General features: G+C 26.9%; 2 protein-coding genes and 1 long non-coding RNA gene across 3 annotated transcripts in view; 1 reads left to right on the forward strand and 2 right to left on the reverse strand.

Annotated features, from left to right (window-relative positions):
* Positions 1–15,052, forward strand: part of LOC114122849 (UDP-glycosyltransferase UGT5) — a 30,010-nt gene extending 14,958 nt beyond the window's left edge. The window contains exon 6 of the mRNA XM_027985622.2: positions 14,418–15,052. Coding sequence (XP_027841423.2) covers positions 14,418–14,724 — 307 coding nt within the window. The 3' untranslated portion in view covers positions 14,725–15,052. The remainder of the gene's footprint in view (positions 1–14,417) is intronic.
* LOC114122850 (zinc finger protein OZF-like) lies at positions 6,992–10,412 on the reverse strand. Its single transcript, XM_027985623.2, has 5 exons — positions 10,176–10,412; positions 9,728–9,800; positions 9,576–9,652; positions 9,225–9,374; positions 6,992–8,573 (listed from the first exon to the last, which is right to left on the reverse strand). The coding sequence occupies exons 3-5, from the start codon at positions 9,617–9,619 to the stop codon at positions 7,328–7,330; spliced, it is 1,440 nt and encodes a 479-aa protein (XP_027841424.1). The 5' UTR covers positions 9,620–9,652; positions 9,728–9,800; positions 10,176–10,412; the 3' UTR covers positions 6,992–7,327.
* A 151-nt stretch (positions 15,053–15,203) lies between the features above and the next one.
* On the reverse strand, positions 15,204–21,858 carry LOC126550628 (uncharacterized). The gene is made up of 2 exons (XR_007604705.1): positions 21,256–21,858; positions 15,204–16,730 (listed from the first exon to the last, which is right to left on the reverse strand). It is a non-coding gene; the product is annotated as an uncharacterized LOC126550628 (long non-coding RNA).
* Positions 21,859–21,979: the final 121 nt, after the last annotated feature.

Below are 21,979 nucleotides of genomic sequence, written 5' to 3' on the forward strand. Positions count from 1 at the left end.
CATTCAGATACATCAGTTAGAGTATCTACAATTTCAATAATGGATTCTTTAAATTGCATTATACTATCGTGTCTTTCGACCCACCTTGTTTCACACAAACTGTGTAATTTTTTATGTGTTGTCAAATGTTGTTTAAGAGTATAGTTACGTTTAGCAGATACATGAAAAAAGGAAAAAACTTCTTTTATAATTCCTACACAGTTTCGTACAGATTGAACAGCAGATGATTTAGCAATACTGAGGTTCAATGCATGATTAGAGCACGGGCTATGTATGGCATTTTTGGCATATTTTTTTATTTGTTGCACAGCACCACGAACTTCAGAAACCATAACAGAACAGCCATCAGTCCCAATACCTACACAGTTGTCTAAGTTTAATCCTAATTCTCGTAATACTTTTACCACTGTATCTCCTAAATTCTCTCCTGTTATTTTGGGTTCTACATTGTCTTCAATATTTGACACATCATCTTTGTTTTTTTTATAAATATAATTATGGCAATCGACAAATGACAAAAATCGTTCATATATAATATTGTTTAATACATACCGAATAATTAAACACATTTGTGAAATATTAGATATATCAGTGGTTTCATCAAACAGAACACTGAATAAATCTGCTTTTTTTATTTCTAAAAGTATAAAATCTAATATTTCTTGTTTGCAACATTCAATAATTTCATTTTGTGTTAACTTGCTAATATATGTAGCTCTAGAACCAGTCGTTTTCAAATATGTTTCAAGTAACTGATCACCAGCATCAATTCTAAATTTCAGTAGCTCTCTAAAATTCCCTTGATTAACTATAGAATTCACTTTGTCCTCTTCTTCTGTTTGACAAACTAAAGATCCATCATCTCGATGACCGCGCAAAGGAATATTTTGCCGGCCTAAATGTAAAATAGTTTTTATAATTGGTCGTAACCGTTCACGGTTCTCTAATACTTCCTTACTACGTTGGTCATTTAATAAATTAATAATTTCATTTTTAGGTTTATCATAAGTACTAAGAAAGTCTATAGCTTTTTGTGCATTATCTTTATGATATCCATTATTATGATGTACTTCTAATACACCATCCTTACCTAATAGTTTTGCAAATTTATTAATAGGTTCGGTAACCAATTTTGTTATTTGTTCTGTTCTATGCATACCAAGTTTAGTTGAAGTTAAAAACAAAACACATATCTTACAGAACAACCCATGTTTTAAATTGGAATACTCAACCCATGGGTATTTTTCAAAATGATTTTTTCTTAAAAATCGCTTTTCTTCATTACCTTTTTTACTATGAAGAGAAAATGGATATAGAAACTTAGAACTAGGAATATTGCTCCTTTTAAGTATAATTGATTTTATATAATCACTTACCATTTTACTTCGGCATGTAAAATTTGCTATATCTAATTCATCTGTAATTTCAGACTGTATGGATTCACCAATCTCAGCTTCAGGCTTTTGTATAGAAATAAGTTCAGTTGTACCTGTACTAGTGCCATCGGTTGTATTTTGATCTTCCTCCAATGGCAAATTAGGTTTTGATTTTTTGGATGTAATGTTAAAATAATTACTCATTCGCTTCATTGACATATTAAAAATAAAATATTAAATAACACAATTTAAATTAATGGGTACTAGGTAGTGTAAATATGAAATTACAACTATTTAGAAAAATACAAATTAACGCATTTAAAAATAAATTACCAACGATAAAATAAAGCATGTCTAGTCTAGTACTGATAAGTGATAAGTGTTATCAGTTATGTTAAGCGTGCCCACGGACCACGGGGCACGGACTAATAGAGTTAGTAGTGTATAGACAGTGTACACTGTTAGCGTGATAATGATTATTGATTAGTATCACCGGTGTATAGATAAATTTAATTCGACACCGTGAATTTTGGCGGTGTCGAAAATTATGTGATACTGACAATATTGATAAATGACAAAGCATGTATTGACTGACCGAGACATAAGTGTTGATAATATACAATACTATGATACTATATTATCCGTGGTTAAAACGAAAAAATATTTTGCTATCAAATCATAAAATTCAAAAATTTGTCGATAGGTGTTGTGGGTCAGCGATATACTAAATTTAAAAAAAATAAATCCCAGGGGGGGGGGGCGATCCACCTTTCGCCCCCCCCTTATAACCGCCACTGAATTATGCCCATGATTGTGGCCTAGTTATGATTTTAAATTATCTACGAAAATTTTAGCACCAGCAATAAAAATACTGAAAAATCACCCCTGTGTTTAAATATTAACAAAAGATATCTATGGCTTATAATTGATATAATTTATATTATACTATACTAATATATGCCAAATATTGGTTTTTTGATACCAAATAAAAGCAGGTAATTTAAAAATCTAATTTATCTAGTTTAGCCATAAGGTACATTTCATCATTATTAATAAACAATATTACATTTATTTGTTAGTTTCAAAACATACATAAATACTTTAAAATAAATATTGAATAAGTAGTATATGCTATACATGGTTTGTTTATTTATAAATACAAATAATCAAAACTAAAATATTAAAAAAAAAAATCCTATGAAAAGATAATATGTTATTTGTGTATGAAAATATATCAAAATGTTTGTGTTATGTTTCGGTAGTTTACTCCTGTACACATGTAACTAAACACAAATGCAATTAACAAATAAAAAGTATTGATTGTCGTACAAACATTTTATTACTTTTAAAAAAATGAATCAGATAATACATATTATTAAATAAGACATTAAATTTTCACTGGTACATAACTAAGCAAACATATATTTGTATATGAGAAGTTGAATTATTATAATTGATCAATACTCGTTAATAGAGTAGATACAGTAAAATAATTTATTTTTGTTTCTTTTAAAAATTTAAACTTCCAATATTAACTGTAAGTAGTTTCAACTTTAAAATAATATACAGGATGATTTTTTTTTTTTATCAAACAGCACTCATTATTTCAAACAGTATTGACTTTTTTCAAAATTTCAGATTTACACTGTTCTATAATTGTAGAACTCTTTATTATTTTTACCTTTATATTTATTAGGTAAACCACTATCAACTTTTGATTTTCAAAAGACAACCTTTACTTCAAATTTCATAAATTAATAACGATATTTTTTTTATGAATTACAACGTTTAAATTTTCATTTTTCGTCAATCCGTTGATGAGATATAGCCCCTCAAAATTCGGTAGTTTTGGGAAGTGTTTATTGAGTGTAAATGAGTCATAACTCGGCAGTATATATTACAGTTATTAAATTTTTATACCCCAGAGTAAATGATATTGTACTATTCCAATCAATTCACAAAGTATATGAAGCCCCTAAATGTATTTTATAACATCCACTTAACATGAACTCACGCAGTTTGCCCCACAAAGGTTCGCCCCACTAATTGCGGCACTGCTCATAATAAAACTTATTAGTTATAAAGACCAGAAGTTATACCTGTTATGTAGTAAATTCAATATCATTTGACCCAAGGTATAACGGTGATAATCTTGTTACCTGATACTACCTACCTACAGTAACACACGATTATGTTATTAAGTAGGTACCAATAACTAATTGGAATGCTACTGCTGATTATCGCTTCCTATCCTATCTCTATTATATGCCAAACACAAAATTAAAAAATAATAACAATAGTGTTAAGTACATGAAATTTTAATCTTTTTTTTGAAAATATTAATGGCTATTACATGTTTATGATTTTTATAATTTGGTATTAATTTATATTTTATGATTCAAGCTAATCTAATCTAATTGGTTGTTAGCATAGTTAATTTAATTTATTAATGTTTCCTACATTTTAAGAAAGTGTTGTATTAATTTATTCAAATTTTACACTTGGTATTTTTTCCTTTAAAAAATAACTAAAATATTTATACTTGAGATTAAGTTTACTTAAATCTCATAGAATTGTTATTATAAAGATACAAATCTAATGAGTTGACATAATACGTTTCAATAATTAGTTTTTAGTACCTAGCTAATAATAATAACTTAAAAAAAAATGTTTTTCTACATCTACACTCATATACTACAATCATGACACTGGTTCTACTGATATAATTTTATATAAAATAAAAAATAAAATCCTTTAGAGCATATTATAGGCACTGCGCTATAGTTATAATTTATTTAAATAGAAAAGTCAAATAAACAAAGTAGATATATTATTAATAGTAGAAACATTTTGCCGATGGTTATGAGTGGTTAAGTTGGGGGTGATTTATCATATTTTTTTCACATTATATTAAGATACTCACGTATAGAATTTATAATATTGTATTCATGACAAATAAATTATTTAATTATTATTTAAATTACTTTATGATGATTGTATTATAGTAATAATAAGTAATTGATCAATAGCTAAATAGCTAATTTTACTACTTTATATCAAATTGATCATTAACCTTATCAACCTATTGATAATAGGTAGTGATATAATATTACACTGATATTAACCTATCAAACAACCTAAAGGGAAACGCCCCTAGAACGAATGTATAAAATACATTAATTTTATCATTAAGTCATGTTTTAGTCAGTGCTGCGTTAAGCGGGGAGATGGCAAATGGGGTGATCGATAAATATATCGAAAAATAATTTAGTTTACCATGCATATCTTGCTAAGTCATATATTTTATACTATAATGTACTAAATGACAACAATAATTTGTCTTAATATCAAAATTGTACATATTTAAAAAATCTTTACATTTCTGAAAATTTAGTTATAAAGATGGACAGTCTTTCTAAAACAATAAATTTACTTTAAAATTTAGTTTACCATACATACCTAATATCTTGTAGTTCACTTATTTTAACATACTCTCTATGTATAGTCTTGATATCAGGCGCGGATCTAGAAATCACATTATTATCAAAAAGTAATAAATAAAGAATTTGTTATTAATATTTATTTTTATTTATATTTATCATTTGATATAACTTAAAATACAGCCAAAGAGGGACGGGCTAAAGCCCCATACCTACCGCTCAGATCTACGCCTGTTTGTTATCTTAAATATGTGTCAGTACCACAGATATATAAAAATACTAGATAGCCGACTTGAAAATGATTTTGAAGCCCACAAAATGGCCGAAATTCTCTTATCTAAGAGGTAAATGTTTACATATTCACAACATTGATACAGAATATCATTGTTATCAATTTAATATTTATCATATGAATATTAGACAATAGACATTCTAAGATCATGATTTTTAATTTTTATAACTCATATTATTAACTTTAGACTCATTAAACAGTTATATAAATTATTAATAAGTACCTACCTACTTTTTGAAATACTATTTTCTTATGTGTTTATATTGTTCAAAGTAAGATATAATGAAGTAAATATATTTTAATGTTTATGTATACATTAAACATTTTTTGCAATTCAAACAATTTTTAGAAGAAAAAACTGATGGAACTGCATCAGTTTTTAAGTGTAAACTTTGCCCATTAATATTTTTAAAATCTGAGTGAGTGAAATGTTTACTGCATACTCTGCTATATTTTGTAGGAACAAATCATTTTATTTATATTGCATCTATCCACTTTTTTGTTATTTCTTTATTTAGAAAGGAAAACTAAAAATCAAAAGATAATGTACCTATACATTCTATTTAAACAATTTTCAAAATGATACTTACGAAAAAAAATGGATACCATTATTTGCAACTCTTTTTCTGTTGCACTGCCAAACACAGTAAAAATAAACCATTTTGTAAAAAGAATACTACTTATGGCACATGACTATAAAAAACTAAAATTTATTAATTAGATGCCTACTTGTTTAAGAAAGCTAATCATTGTGCATCATATTTTAAAAGATTGGTATGATAATAAAAATGTGTATAATATAGCAATCTATATATCATATATCATATATTATCCTTAATATGTTAGGTATTATAATTATAATTATTTATTTTGGTCTTGCATAATTGATTTATTCATATAGGTTATAATATTTGTATTTTGGCATGGGTAACAACTAAAAATTAATTAATCAAAATCATTCTTAATAAAAGCAAATTGAATTTTACTAATTTAATGAATCATGAGTGTAAGATTTTAACTTTTAGTCAAACGTATGAGTTGCAGATTTAATTACACCCTATGTTTAGAGTTAATACAAGTAAATTCCAGCCTTCACCTAGTTTATTTTCTTTTATATTAAATTAAATTATTTGTTCTTTCTCTTTGTTTACATTATTATGTAGTAGTATGACTTAAAACATAAACGTTTATTTTTATATTTAGTTAATTTATTAAATGAACTCAGATCAACCAAATTCAAGCATGTGTGTATTGGATAAGCTTTAAACTTTTTTATTAAACATGTTTATCTGCATTGTATTTCTCGTTTATTATAATAAATAATATTATTAATTAACTAAAATAATAATAGAATTTAAGATAATAATTATATTTATTATAATTATATATTATTAATACATTTTTAATAGTTTTGTTTCCCGCCATAACATTATTACGGTTTATCACTTTATCATAATATATATTTTGTAAACATTCACCTCTTAGATAAGAGAATTTCCGCCATTTTGTAGGCTTCATAATTTTTACATTGTAGGAATAGGGAGTTGTCTATCTAGTATTTTTATATATCTGTGGTCAGTACATAATACTTTAGATATTATTTACAAAAATGTTGTAAATTACATCAGTATGCAATTGCAATGCTATACTTACCATTATCCGGCAGGTTAGGTTAGATTAACAAATTCATAGTATATTATAAATGAGTAGGTGAAGGTAAAATTACCGACAAGTATTAATATTTATTTAACATTCTATTATACATTTAATTCATCTTACTAAAAATTTCATCAATTTAATTGTATAATGTTAAATTAGTTAAGTATAAAATAGGCTCCAGAAAATAATATATAGATAAATGTTTAAATAAATCTTATAAAAAGTTAAGTCACAAATAAATAATATAATTTTTTTACAAGAAAGTACATTTATATTACTTCAGTAGTTCTTCTTATTTATTTAATCACTAGTATGAATTCTCATATGGTTAATCAGTCTTAATTTTATATTAAAGGCTTTATTACAGATATTACATTTATGAAGTTTCAACCCAGTATGAGTCATAGTGCTTGTTCATGTGATTATCAAAATTTCTTTTATGATGAAATATTTTATTACATATATCACATTATTATGTTTCTTCACTGGTATGACTTCTTTTATAAATGTTGACACTTGAGCTACAAACCAATTTCTTCAAACAAATTTTAATTTCACTTCTAAGATTTTTCTCCTATATGGTGTTTAATAATATGTTTTTTCAATAGATCTTTTTGACGAAATAATTTATTACAGATATCACAAGTAAAAGGGAATTCTCCATTATGAATTCTCATATGAACATTGATACTTGAACTAGTGGAAAATTTATTCAAACAAATTTTACACTTGTAAGATTTTTCTCCTGTATGGTGTTTAATAATATGACTTTTCAAAAGTGGTTTACGATGAAATGATTGATTACAGATATCACACATAAAAGGAGATTCTCCAGTATGGATCCTCATATGAACTATTAAATATCCGTTTCTAGTAAACATCTTATTACAAACATCACACTTAAAACGTTTTTCTTCTGTATGTGTCATTTTATGATTATTCAAACTTAAAGAATCAAAAAATGCTTTGTTACATACATCACATTTATATTTCTCTTCACCGATATGACTTTGCATATGAATTTTGATCCTTGAACTACTAGCAAAATTTTTCAAACAAATTTTACACTTGTATTTTTCTCCTAGATGGTAATTAATAATATGACTTTTCAATAGTGCCTTACTACGAAATGATTGATTGCAGTTAGCACAAATAAAAGGGGATTCTCCAGTATGGAGCCTCATATGAACTTTCAAATATTCTTTTCTAGTTAACATTTTATTACAAACATCACATTTGTAAGGTTTTTTACCCGTATGTGTGTTTGTATGAATTTCTAAACAATGTGCATGAGAAAATACTTTATCACATAATTTACATTCAAACGGTTTTTCTCCTGTATGTATCATTTTATGCTTCTTCAAATTTGAAGAGCTAAAAAATGCTTTGTTACATACATCACATTTGTGAGGACTTTTATCTGTATGAAACAATTTATGTTTTTTCAATAATGAACTATTATCATAAGACTTATTACAAATGCCACTAACGAATGGCTTTTCTCTTTTACTCTTATGAATTATCATAATATGTCTTTTCAAATGGTGATTTAATTTAAATGATACATCGCATAAATCACATTTAAAAGGTTTTTCTCCAGTATGAATCCTCATGTGAATTTTCAAATATCTGCTTCTAGTAAACATTTTATTACAAATTTCACATTTCTTAGATTTATTAGAGCTTTCATCTGAATGACTTTGAGAAACTATACTTTCAAATACACAACCGTCGATATAATCTTTTTCGATTTTAATTTCAGTCCCATTAATGTTCACTTTTTCTATGGTGGTTTCACATCCAGTCCTATAAAATAACATCGTTTTATTTTTATATTTTTTTAAAACATAAATAATTATAATATTCATGTATACTATTTTTTCTAATACACTGGCTCAGCTTTATTATTTTTAACTTATCTATTATTATCACGATAGGTTCAATAAGTAAAATTAATTATAAGCATTAAAACTTCTAAAAACCTAAGATTATTTTATAAAAAATGCATTTCAATAAAATCAGTTTTAAAGAACGTTCTTTAATAATGAAGGATTACAAGATCAATATTTTATCTGAACACATTCAAAAATTATAATATACCTAATGACAATAACATCAACTCAACATTTATAAAGCTAGGAGGGACAAAAATCTTAAAAAATTTATACTTCCTCACTGCAGGAGTGAACGAATTAAGAACCCCACAAAAATAGTTATCGAGTAAAATATTTTTATCTGATTAAGCATCTAACAAATTTGTAAATTATTGTATTTATAAAAAAACATTGATAAATATAGTAATGCATATTTTAATATTATGATTTTTTTATTTATTAAGAGTTATATTATATTTTATCAATTACAAAATAAATAATTTATTTTTAAATGTTATCAAAATCAATCTCGTATAGTATTATTAAGTTCCTTATTATATTATGATACATATACAATTCTTACCCGATTTGTAATGGTTGATAATCATTATAATCTTTAGCAGTCGGAATATATTCCTGTTTAAGTACTATATCAGATGGTCGATTGAGCAGATGATCACATCTAGTTAGTGGAATTATTAATTGTCTAGGACTGTTTAATATATAATCATATCTAAAATAAATTGCAAATAAAAAAACAAATTATTTATTATTAGATAGGTAACTACAGTTAAATAACATATAATGTACACACTAAACAATTCATGAATTATAAATTATAGGAATACTAAGTGTTAGAAAATAAAGTTCTTTAAAAACAAAACTAGTGTAAATTTATAATTTGTAATTTTACACTAATAATGTATTTGCTTACTTGGAATTTATTGTGGAATCAATTGATGTTGTTCTTGATTCCATATTAAATTATATTTTCGTTTTATTTTTCACTTTCTATAAACACAAATCATTTATATTAAATATGTTTTATGTTAGTAATAATGAAAGGTTTAGGGTGTGCATTCGTACTTTCTGTTTTAATTTGAATGACCGCTGATAAGTAACAAACAAGTGATTGACGCTTGTAGGAACTTGAGTGAATCTAAAATATTGTTTTTCATGCAATTATTTCATTATTGTAGCTATATTTATACATGGCCTAGCACTAATATTAATACTAGGTAACCAACTATTAATAATACAATAAGAAATAATTGATAATCATTATTCATTATAAACTAATATTCATAGCCAAAAATCATAGGAATAATTAAGGACATTTAACCCTAAAATCTAGAACCAACAACACATATTTAACCTCTGATAATATTGCCTTAATTAAATTTATTTATTATATATTTTCAGTTTAAATTGGTAAATAATAGTTGTATAAATTTATATATTTTATTTATATTTTAAATTAAAAGGAGTCTGAAGTTAAAAATGATAATTGCCAATAACAATATAAACCACCAACCTTCTTAGATTAAATCACAAATTCACAACAACTTGGTTTGGGACGACTGCAAACATTACATGAAAAATTATGTGTAACAAAAAAATGCTGACTGGACAGTGAAAAAAAGTCAAGTAGTTGAATTAACAATGTAACGAACGAGCAAACGAAACAACTAAATAAACTTTCTTTCAGCTTCACCACACTAAACAATAAACAATAGAATAACTTAGAACTTTGTGACACTGAAATCAAGACTAATCGAAAAACAACTTAGTTTTGAACATAACCGAATATGAGAAAACACTGATAATGATTCCACAGCTGCTGCTGGCCGGTCGCACGCGAAAGCTTGATAAGACTCCGTCGAGGCGCCGACAACGGCTGCAACTGTGGAACGTACCGTTGCGTGCACATGAAAACGATAACATAAGACAATACAACATGATAGTTGGTACAAAACACACAACATACTACACAGTACACTTAACATATTATTTATTAACAGATTGCCTACATAGTACATACGAGCGTCTAGAGACAGCGCCTCTTATCTGCACAATTATTATCAATATTATCAGTATCACACTATCACGACAGTTGCCTTATGACATAATCCAATTTTGTAAACGTTAAAATTAATATTAAAAAATATTATGAATAAGATACTGGTTTCAAAGAAATATTTAGTCTACGCGATCTACTTTTAAACTTAGTGCATAAAGCGCGGGTAAGCGTAAGCCATTTACATTTCAACATGGATAATAAATTGGACAGTGTTATGACCGCAGGGGCTTGTAACTATAGCAAGCTTGCCTGTTTCATATTATGTAAAGGTAAATTATTATAAAAGATAATAAAAAAAATTAAATAGTGGATTGTATATTTATTTTAAAGTATAATAATAATAATAAACAGACTGTTGTAGTAATAAGTATAATAATAATAATCAGACTGTTGTAGTAATAAGTGTAATAATAATAATCAGACTGGTAAAATAATATAAATATTTAATATATAACAACAAAATGTATCAGAAAGTATTAATATGAAGAATCTATCAACATTTTAAAAGTATAAAATTGGGAATTGTAAATTGTCAATGTCGATATTGATTTTATTAATTATTATTATATTATTGGTATCGTGTATTGTGGGATAACGGTGACAGTATAGTGCTATACACCTAGTAAGCTGTATGGTATTATAATATAATATTTTATATAAATACTTATTACTTAGTTTATTTTAAAGAAAATACACAATATCTATGCATACGATACAACTATGACAGCTCAACAATTACTAATTATTTATAATAATACATAATACACTACAATGTAAAATTATTTAATTAAGCATCCAATATAAAAGAAATAACAATTTTAATGGCAGTTGTGGATTTTGTGTAAGGAATTAAGTAAATATTATAATTGGGCGTTTGCCCTGTGGACCAGGGCAGTTAAATAAAATATGGAATATGTCACAGATACATTCGTTTAAATGAAGTGTACTGAACGAAGAATCATTTAAGCCAAAACTGAATGAGTGGCTGGGTAGAAGATGGTGTCATATGCGCAACTGATTAAAGTGAACAATATAATAATATGGCCTATGTAAGTGTAAATTATTAAACCAAGCTTTTATAGGGATATTGGGAGTAATATTTCTACATCTTGAGACGAGGCCTGCAGGTAGGTTGTTATAGAAATAGAGCCACACGTTGGAGGTGTATTGTTTTATTAGAAGAATGAAGTCAGAATGAGGAGTTGAATATGATACTAATAATAGGATATTTGAACAAGTTGATCGTACCTAATAGACTAACATAATACAAAATATGTATTAAGAAGACACCGCAAACACAGTTATGTTGTGGACAGTCTTGTCCATCTTACATACACATGGCATAACAAATTTAGGTTCAGTAAAATCAATTGTATGTGGTTAGCTTTGATATATAAGTTAAAGGTTAGAATTTTTTTTTTATATTTTAAATTAAATGTGAGAATTTACTATTTGTAATACTTAACAGTTAACATACACATTATACATGTCTTACTAAAAGAGAATGTTCATGCTACCAATTTTATTTTATCATGAATTATTAATTAACATTCAGTCATATATTTTTTTAAACTTAATATAAAATATATTATTTCATCAACCTTGTGAATGGAGCTTTATACTCTACTTTAATATTAGTATCAAGTATAACTACTATAAATAATATATTTTCAATACAAAACTAAACTTTTTGTCTTACTTAATTATAAAAAATATAGTTAAAAATGTTTTGTGCGAATTTAAAATATAATTAATTACCTGTATTTAAATTCTTAATATAAGCCCAATTTATAACATAGTTGTACTTAAATTGTTGATACGTAGAAAGTGAGCAAGTGCAATCCGAGCTAGCTAAATATTGTGATACACATAGAACAAATATTAAAGTTAGTTGTAAAATTATTTTAAAATGCATAGAAATTGATATTAAAAGACTCGAACAGCGTCCCGAATGACATGCTGTTTGAAGTGTGTAAACTGTAAATTAACGGAGACGACGCTACAGTTAGGTTAGTTTGTTTCTATTATACCGCCAGCATAGTAGCATACCAAGGATACCGCACGCTTAGGACGCGTTGTATACCACGCATGGCGGCACTCGGCAAGCCAGAAACCGATTCAAAATGTATTTGAATTTAATATTTCGTATTTACGTTTACTTGAGTTCCATCAGGTGAATCTATCGTTCCAGAACTTTTATACATTTGGTGTGAACATTTAAAATTTTTAAATTTTCACACTATGGAATTGAAATAATAGTCTTTAAACGCCACGTATCAATCTCAATTAAATGTAACACGAATTCAAAAGTTCATAATTTTTGAAATGTTTCTACTTATCTTATCCGCCATTTGCCAGTCAAAATTAGTATATTTTTGTTGATTTACCTAGCCGATATTGTAAATAACCACGTACCAGAAATCGTAAATGGATGTTATAAAGAAGAGATGAAATATAATGAAATGATAAAAATATTTCAAAACGTATTTTTAATCGTAACAAACAATTTTTAAAATAGAAATCACCTTCCAATATTGTTCCATGTTCCAAATTTATTAGAATTATTGTAAGAACTTTGACTGTCCATTAATGAATTATTGAATAATAATTAATATTTTTTTAATTAAAAATTTATACCAGCCTGTAACACAGGATAGGTATGCTAATGAAAATAAAAGAAAAAATATAACATTGTTTCAAGCTTCAAATATACTAAAACCACAAAGACAAAAAAAAATTATATGATTATTTTTAAATTTAAAGTAGGTAGATAATTACTAAATAGTTCCATAACAATATACATAACTTATAAAGCATTCCCCTCCCTATGTTAGGTTCCCTATGCATAGATGCATGAGGTGTAATTGTTCTTGTGGAATTTATATCAAGGAAATTGATATAATAATATAACATTGAATGAAATTAATTTTTTTTATGTGAAATTTTATAATATATCTAAATTTAAAAACCAAAATAAATAATACCTAACCTTACCTACTTAACATCCTGTATATTTAATGGTTACTTATTGTATATTTTCACAAAATTTGAAGTGTATTGCACTATTGCATATTAAAGCAAAAATCTTTTCTTTTTTAAAAAAAAAAAAAAATAAATAAATAATTTTGTTGGCATTAAATAATAACCGATATAAAGATAAGAGGAATAATGGATTACTTACGATAAACGTTTGTGTTTACCTAGTGTCCTAGTACCTATAATCTCTTGGCCCTCGTGCTATTTCAGTCAGTTATCGACATACCATCATACAGTTCCCCACGTCGTTCGTCGTTTTGTCGTTTATTCATATAAATCCCGAAATTGCTTAAAATAAGTATACCTAATGCGATTTGCAATAAAAATGTAACTCATAATAATTAATTTTACATATCTTGCACAATACGTATATAACAATTTTATTGACCATTTACTATCTATGGTTTCGCTTTATTATTGTTCCTAATTTAACTGAAGTAGTAAGTAAAGCGTACAGCAATTATAGCTATATGTACCCCTATAGTATATGCCATATGGTATAGGTACAAATGTCTAAAACGACTTTTATTGTAGTATAGTATTTTGTCACTATACTTTTAGTAAATATTATTATACCTGCGGTACCTATCTATACTTTAACCATAGAATTTGTTTTTAATATTATTCTGTGTTTTAATGGGACGAATGATTCGGTTACAGGTTCGGCGAGGCGGCCGCCAAGGCATCTTCAATAATGTATGACAATCCCACGCCCATCATGGACAAAGCTGTATTTTGGATCGAGTTCGTCATCCGGCACAAAGGTGCGCCCCACCTACGTACAACCGCAAACCAAGTCTACTGGTTTCAATATTACATGTTGGACGTGATCGCGGCCGCGGCGGTCGCGTTTGCCGTAATTTCGTATATCAATATCAAATTTTGGTCGTACCTGCTGAAGAGAATATTCGGTGGTAAAACAAAGTCCGCCGCTTCAAAAGTATCAACAAGCAAAAAGAATAAATAATGATAGTGCGCAATATTATATATTGGTTCCCACCTGCTATTTACATGGCTGACCACAGTACTACAGCTGCATAGGTATAGTTTTCTTGTTTGTGCCGTTCAAATTTTTAATTAAAATATATCTCTCTGTTTGTATACATATATTTATAAATAGATTTTAAATATTAGTATTCGTATTTACTTACTTGCCCTACATCTTATTGTAACCTCGTTCGTAAGACGTTTTAATATTTATATCTTAATGATTGTGTATACCTATGCTATTTTACACGTAATATTGTACGAATAAAAATAAACTCAATAAATTAATAATGCATTGTTGGTGTGTATTTCAATGTTTATATTTTTTTCATTTTGTTATAAATTTTATATAAATAGCTAGTGTTCAATAAGTTTGGAAATGGTCATTAGATTAATTGGTATTGATAGGAGAGCGATAATATGATATCAATAATGAGGTTATTAAACACTTTACAAATATATACGGTAGTGTTATTTTATTATCACCAAACTGGGACATCATATTATTGAAAAACATAATATTATATAGGAGCGCATCAAATGTCCGAATAGTATTTTTGCCTAAAAATATTACATCAACTTATTTACATAAACTACATTTTCTACATTTACATTTATTAATGATTAGTACTTAAATCAGGGGTGTATCCAGAAGGGGCGAATGGGGCGACCCCCCCCCCCGTTCACCTAACAAACTTTAGTTTTTAACGTAATTACTTTATGGGTAAATAGGGAAATTTTAATTTTTTTTTTTATACCAAACTTATGCTGGTACTATGTTCTCAGTTATATTTATTATTTAGTGATATACTACTATTACGATTTAAGATATTCGTAACCAATATTAATAATACGTAACGTATTTTTTTTTTAAGATTTTTTTTATTTAAATAAATAACCGACCTATATAAAAATTAATATTTTTAATTTTATCAAAATCCTTTGTGTCCGTTAAAAATCACCCCTTCCGTTATCTTAGTTTGGATCCGCCCCTGAGCTAAATACAAATATAATTGTAGGCACTGTAATCTAACCTAAAATATTATTAATTATTATTTTATTAATTTTACTGTTTGTCATCCCATTCATCGGTGGTGTTGTGTTCTGTTAAGATATAATTTTTACCATGTTATTAAACTGATTTTTATTATTATAAATCAAAGTTACTTTTTATTATTTTTTTGTTATAAATTGTTTTCCTATATATTATTCTTAATTTTTTCATTAAATCCATTACAAGTTGAACCAAAATTAATTTTACACTCTAGTATCTTCATTAATACAATAATGATATAATGATAGTATAAGTCTACGGTGAGGAACAGTCCAGATGTCCGAATGTTTGTTAGCTATTTCTGTCGTTACATCATTCTAATACAATCCATTATTAATTGCATATCTCAAACAGTCTAGACTCTAGACGTTCATTAACGGCAGCTGACGTTGTCGTTCGACAATTCCATGGACATCCATTTTCGTGTGCATACATTAGACAATCCAAGTGTCCGCCCTCTGCGACCTGTACACACGTTTCTGAGTCCCAGCGACATCCCACTTCATGTAAATACTTCAAACATACCAGGTGTCCTCTTCTCGCGGCCCGATTGCACGATGTCCCTTTACACCAATCCGGTTCGAACCAAGGACCGCTAAGCTCCCAAGCGAAACACAGACAACCGACGTGTCCGTATATCAGGGCATTGTCTTTTATCATTTCTAGCATGATGTCATGCTCAATGAAAGATGGGTCATTATCCAAATTCGCATTAAATTTTATGAATTGGAAACGCAGTTCGCAGAAATCCCTCAAGTCGACGACCGGAACGTCCATCCCGTCATACATGTCACGCTGAACTTTGTTACAGGCACGGTAAGACCACTTTATTAGACTAGGTACAGCGGAAATTCTTTGATCATTTGACGTCATCGTGGATGTTTTTTAATAAACAATTCACGTGGAGAAAAGAGATGTTATGCTTCCACGTTCTGTAAAAAAAGAAAGAAAAAATTGTCAATGTTAAAAATGATAGCATAAATATCGATAATATATTCTGTACCATAAAATGTTTGACGATTAAATAATTTAAATTCTATTATTGTGTGTCTATAGTGTATAGTGTATACATGTAACTCAGTTAATAATATACACTATACACGCTAATTCGTTAATGGGGAAGAAGAGTGTTACCATTTATATATATATATATACATAAAAAATGTTATTAATGTTATATAACCTATATTAAATTTAATATTCCATAAAAAAAATCATTATTCATGTTTTACTAACGGGGGGAGTTAACACCTCTCACCATCGACACCGGTACACTACTGCATTCGATAAAATGGTACCCCACTAGTAAATCGTTACAATTTTTTCGAGATTGTGTACTCTGATTTTAGAATTTACGTGAGTATATGAGTGATTTGATACCTCAACTTTAACACGATTTAATTTCATAATATGTGAGTGTGACTGTGCGACTTTATTCGGGTACCTACTCATTAATATCCGGTGCACAATTTTCATGAACACGAATTTTTGAATTTGAATGTGAGATTGAAGACGATATTTTGTATTTCTGTGTAACTATGTTACTGTGTTACTTTTACGTGTGCGTATTGAGAATGAGTATTGAGTATACGATATTATGGATTTATATGAGTGTGTACTTGAATACGATATTTTGACTTAGCGTGTCACATCGGTGTACCTACTTGTATTTTGAGTTAATGTGTGTTATTATGTTTGTCTATGATATTTTAGATTTACCTATTCAGTACACATAGGATTTAAAACGATTATAAAAAGAAGTCAAAATTAATAAATACACATCATAAACTGATATTTAAATGAAGAAGGAAACAAGTATTTATAATATTTATAAAATTTCTTTGACATAATATTAGACAGGGGCCAGGGGGAGATAAAAACATTTATTTTACAATAATGCATTCTTTATGGATAACATGAGTTTCAATTAAGTGTTTTAAAATTTAGATGATGAATTAGAAACAATTAAAAAAATTATCTAATAATGTATACAAAACTTTTAAATTTAATAATTTAAAAATTTACAGAGTGTACAAATTTCATGTGACAGCAGTGAGCAAATTCGAGGGATAACTTTTGATATTCAAATGGGAATCTATATTTTTGAAATATGATTCATACCTATAGGATTAAATTTTTAATGAACTTTGATGCTTCACTCATAATTATGCATTAATAATTAAAAAATGTATTTAGGTACTTTTGTGCTTTGTTTAAACACTGATACATTGTTGTACATGTACAAAATTTATAATCTTAGAGATAATATACAGATTATTAAGGTTGTAACTTTCAATTTATTATACAGTCGAGTCTCGATAACTTGTATTTCAAGAGAGGTAAAAATTAATTCGACTTGTGTATTTTTCGAGTTACAAATATTGCATTGAATGTATAAGAATACCATAGGGACAAAAAGAAATCCGAGTTATCAAGGTTTTCGAGTTATCGAGAATCGACTGTAGTAATAAAGACTGTCTTTTGTATCTCAAATTAATTTTATATTATAGGTCAAATCTCATGATTGTATCAATAATTGATACTAATAATTTATTTAAAAAAAGTATAATAATAATACTACAATATTATGTAAATTATATAATTGAACTAGGTATTAATAACCAACGCATTTATTCAAATGGTTTTTATCTTCTCAATAATTGTACATACTATTTATTAATTTATTATTTATATTAAATTAAATTAAAAACAAAAATCATACAATACTGTATAGGTTACATATTATATTGGGTTCAGCGTAATGCTAAATGATATATATACAATCATATAAATTTTGAAAGAACATTACCTTTTCACAACATAAAAATATAAACAATCCAATATTAAATCATAATAACTAGGGCTTGGATGTTGTTACATTAATTAAAATTTCTTAAAGACTAATGGTTAGGTACAGCTAGACTTGGGAGCTTAAAAGCTTTAAAAAACAGAGAAATAAAAGAATGAGTAAATACATACATAATATTGCACACTACAACAAGAAAATTTCGACTGAGTTTATTTAAAAACATATTTATTATTTGTATTTTCAATTTTTTGAATAGTTATACCTATTACTTCGATAGCAATGCCATAAAAAAAATCATAAAAATATCGATAGCTCTATATGGAGAGCCTATATAATAAGAGAGTGGCCTACTGGTGTGATACCACTATAGCAGCCATTTTTCGTCCAAACATTACTTGTATTTATATATCTATGATAGGTAATCAATAGACTAATTGAACCATAGACATAATAGAATTCTATTATGTCTCTATGATTTGAACCACGAATTGGAACATTTTGGACAAAAAATGGTGCCAAATAATAGAAAACATTCAGCTGGTTGACCACTCTTTTATTATCTACGCTCTCTAGCTCTGTACCAAGGTGGATCCACCTTGCTCTGTACATAAATCATATGTAACATGGAGTGCAGAGCGAATCACATGGAAGTCATACAATATTTACACGACATTGATAAAAAATATTACATAATATACATATACCTAAAAGAATTATAATTTTTAAACCACATTTATATGACATTTTTTTCTCTAATGAGAAAAATGTAAAATATGCAAAATAAAAGTAGCAATGTGTAGTTTTATACATACATGTATACTAAATTTAAAATTTTATATTATTATAAATACTATAGTAAGAGATTTTAATTTAATTATAACAACATCGAAGTCTTAATCATGGTATCAAACATAATTTGTAAGTATTTTAAATACGTTAATTGCATCAGTAAAAAATTATCATAATTTGTTCAGAGTATATTAAAATAAGTGAGTATCAATTTTAAGACTTATAGTTTATTTGTAATGAATGTAAAGATATTTAAAATATGTACAATTTTGATACTAAGACAAATTATTGTTGTCATTTAGTACATTTTAGTACAAAATAAATGACCTATCAAGATATGTATAGTAAAATAAATTATTTTTTCTGTATATTTATTGTAGTATTAAATGTAAACATTAGTTACATTTGTCAAATTACTTAAAATAATGTTTAATAACTTAAATCAGTTTAAAAAAAGTTGATTCTGTATGAACAACTTTATAAAATATAACTACAAGTCTTCAAAAAATTATATCACTATAGTTACCAATTGTATACAACACTGGCAAAACATTTAAATTGAACATTGTTGATCTATTTAATTTGCAGAATTTTGGTTCATACCAGAGGTTAATAATCGAATAAATTAATAATTACTATATTTATTAGTTATTACTTATTAGAATATAAAGTGAGGTCAATGTTTAAACAAATTAGTAGAAAATAATGATAAGACATTATTATTTTAAGCTCAAGTTGGTGGTTTTTGTATAAATTACTTTATAAAGTATAGACTTTTCAAGAGTAATAATGTTTATAATTTTATTAACAAAAACCAACAAAAAACCACATATGAAAATATTTATTAGGTAAATTGTTGAATTTTTTGAAATTATTTCTCATGAATTAATGCTCAGGATTAAGTAAAATAATGTCAAATATATTAAAAAATTTAAATATTTAGGTGCTGAAATTTTTCGAATTGTACCACTTTTTTTAAAATAAAAATGATAGGTACAAATGTTCAATGGCTTTTAGGCTAATTAAACATTTTGCTTTATTCTAACTTACTAGTTACCATACATATTGTATTTCAATAAACTTTTGCCTTAAAAACTGATTGAAGAAAATAGATCATATCCTATAAGTTTTAATTAAAATTGATGGGTGAAATAAAAATTACGTATAAATACATGAAGAATACATATTGAAATGTAATAAAAAAAAGCCAATTTCAAATTTGAAGTTTTAGATAGGATGAAAATATGTACAATGGCTTTTGAGTAATTAAATGTTTTTCTTTATTCTAATTTGCTACCATACACTTCAATAATCTTTTGTCTTAGACCCATTTAAGAAAATTGATCATATAATTACATTATACTTATATTTTATAATATTAATACCTTTTAAGTGTAAATAGATAAATGTACAAAATTATTGAAATTACTTTTGCTGTTGTCAATTTAAAACTAATGCAAGCGTTTTAAGACAATAACAACCAGTTGACAAAAATGCAATGGCACTAACTACGATGACTTTAATACATCTATAACAACTTGTTTGGAATAATTAGATATTTATTTAAATTTAGTTTAACTTTTAAGTTTTAACTGTCATTAGGAACTATATATATGTAGGTATGTACTAAATATGATAATACATAAAATTGACTATTTATTAAAACAAGTAACAACAGAGTAATAAAGCTTTAGTAGATAATTATCTATTTATTGTTCAAAAAATATTGTTATAAAATGATAAAACTCTTTATTACTGTAAAAACTAAAATGTATAACACTGCGGGATTATTACGAGTTTACACACGTATATATAGGGAGTAGGTATAATGACGAAAGTAATGAGCAATTATAACTTACCAAGGTTTAGTATGTTGAATGTTCTCGCTCCTGAAGAAACAAGATTTGTACGTTGTACCAAATAAATCACATAAAATTGTAGTGTTATGATAGTATTTTATCGGTCAGGCGAATTGACGATTTCCCCGACTTACACTGATAATAGCTTAAACCAAATACTACAAAATTATCTATAGTATTTTGGTGTATACGTGACGACGATAAATCGTCAAGGGACCAAAATGTTCGGGAAGTTGCAATAAAAAAAAAGAATGCAATTATGTGTGCCCAAAAAGGCGTAGTTATTTATTTGAATTAAAATAACAAAAAATAAATATTCATTCAGAAAATAAAAATATTTTATAAAAATACGTACGGTGACAACGGGAAGAATAACTCGAGACGGGGGAACAAAACGCGTGACGACGTTCGTACGAAAAGTGGTGATAATACGTGAACACTGCGTATGCTGCCGGTTATAGGGAAAATGTCGGTAGGTAACGTTGCGACTATTCGGTGACGATGTAGTAGCCACAGTATTTGCTCGAACTATAGTCTTTGATAGTTTGATAGCATTATAATTTGTTTCTTTATTATCAGCCAGTTGTAGGCTTGTCAGCTGCCCTGAAAACACTGCGCATGATATCTAAAGACTTGGAAAGAACACTAAAATTCATGGAAAAATTAAATTCTAGTGTTTTGAATTGTACAAAATAAACTTTTGTATTATTGTTCTAGGGTATTG

This window comes from Aphis gossypii, chromosome 3, assembly GCF_020184175.1.
Source record: "Aphis gossypii isolate Hap1 chromosome 3, ASM2018417v2, whole genome shotgun sequence".
In the NCBI taxonomy this organism is placed as follows: Eukaryota; Metazoa; Arthropoda; class Insecta; order Hemiptera; family Aphididae; genus Aphis; species Aphis gossypii.

Coding starts and splice junctions, on each gene's coding strand:
- LOC114122850 (XM_027985623.2), bottom strand. CDS start 9,619: ATGGAATCAAGAACAACATCAATTGATTCCACAATAAATTCCAA. Junction 9,375..9,575: donor GATTCCACAATAAATTCCAA/GTAAGCAAATAC, acceptor AATTTATTTTAG/ATATGATTATATATTAAACA. Junction 8,574..9,224: donor TATCAACCATTACAAATCGG/GTAAGAATTGTA, acceptor GTTATTTTATAG/GACTGGATGTGAAACCACCA.